Source organism: Charadrius vociferus, unplaced genomic scaffold (genome assembly GCF_000708025.1).
Source record: "Charadrius vociferus isolate BGI_N301 unplaced genomic scaffold, ASM70802v2 scaffold266, whole genome shotgun sequence".
NCBI classification, from domain to species: domain Eukaryota; kingdom Metazoa; phylum Chordata; class Aves; order Charadriiformes; family Charadriidae; genus Charadrius; species Charadrius vociferus.
This window is the reverse complement of record NW_009649114.1, coordinates 774,713-776,189: the sequence shown is the minus strand read 5'-3', so window position 1 is coordinate 776,189 and position 1,477 is coordinate 774,713. Positions and strand designations below refer to the sequence as shown.

The 1,477-nt window shown below is 54.8% G+C and overlaps 1 protein-coding gene across 1 annotated transcript in view; it reads right to left on the bottom strand.

Moving 5' to 3' along the window:
* The window catches only part of LOC104289339 (polymeric immunoglobulin receptor-like), a 7,225-nt gene extending 5,748 nt beyond the window's left edge, over positions 1–1,477 (bottom strand). Inside the window, 2 exon segments of the mRNA XM_009888274.1 lie at positions 836–1,161; positions 1,392–1,477. Coding sequence (XP_009886576.1) covers positions 836–1,161; positions 1,392–1,477 — 412 coding nt within the window.

Below are 1,477 nucleotides of genomic sequence, written 5' to 3'. Positions count from 1 at the left end.
GCCCTTGTAACAAGTCCCTCCCCAGCTCTCCTGGAGCCCCTTTAGGCACTGGAAGGGGCTCTGAGCTCTCCCCTTTTTTGCCTTCTCCTCTCCAGGTTGAACCCCCCAACTCTCCCAGCCTGTCCTCCCAGCAGAGGGGCTCCAGCCCTCCCAGCATCTCCGGGGCCTCCTCTGGCCCCGCTCCACCAGGTCCGTGTCTCTCCTATGTTGGGGGCTCCAGCGCTGGAGCAGCACTGCAGGGGGTCTCCCCAGGGCAGAGAAGAGGGGCAGAGTCACCCCCCTTGATCTACCCAGCTGTGTCCCAGGTCTGTCACACATTTCAGGACTGAGGTCTCTGTGCTGTGTCACTGCCTGCTCTGCAGTGGGGTTTCTCCCAGAGCCTTCTTGCCAGGGGTCGTGCCATGGGTTTGCACCGTGCTCTGCACCCGGGGCCTTGCCCAGCAGCGTGGTGCCATCCTGCTCGCCGTGGAGCTGTGCACGGGCTTGGCTCACACAGCCACAGCCATGGGTTGGAGGCTACACTGGGGGGACGGGTACTTCTGCCCTCTGACTGCACACATCTCCCTAAATTTCAGTGGCTGAGAGAGGTCAGCTGTTTCTAAGCAATGCTTGTGACTTTAAGATGAGGTTTGTGTAATCCGATTTTTATGCCCAATTTTTGGTCAAAAAATTCATTTTGTAAGATGAGAGGGGAAAATGAAAACTGCTGTTTCCTGAAAGCATGGAGCATCTTGAGCCTTCAGAAGCTAGACAGACTATTTGTGGAGCTTTAGTAAAAGAAGGGGAAAAAAATAAAAGAAAATAATACTTTTAGGAGCCCCAAGACTGTAATTACCTTTAGAAACATCCAGCCTGACTTTGTGGGAGAGCCCTCTGCCATTGATACCAACTCCGCACTGGTAGGTGCCAGCTTCTGCCATTGTAAGCTGGGACATGTTAATCTGGAAGTTTTTTTCCAGTGGGTAGTCGGTGATGGAGACTCTGCCTTGGTAGCCTGGAGCAGTGTAGCCGTTGGTGGAGACAATGGTCGTGCAGCCCGTGGACGATTCCCTGCACCAATACTTTCTGTCGTGTTTGTTCACGTGGGTGGGAGGGTAAAAGCATTTCACCATAACGGACCCGTTGTCCAGACCATATACCTGCCGTGGTCCGAACACATGGCTTGAGACTGCAAGAGGAGAACACGTTGGCTGTAAATGTCAGCTGTGCTACACAACCTGGTGGGATGGCAGGGCGGGTGTACTAGGGCAAGCGTGGACCCCGGTCATGCGGTCTGACATGTCCCACAGCAGTGATGGGGTAGAGACACTCCCTCAACCCCACTCCCCCCATAGTAATGCCCCCTCTGGTCTTCGGCCACCCCCAAGACCTGTGCCTCAGGCAGGTTACACTTACTTGCTGCCTTGGGGGGGTATCTGCTGCTTGCTGGTTCAGCTGGGAGGAAGGTGAGCAGGAAGACGAATGCTAGTAAAGTCAT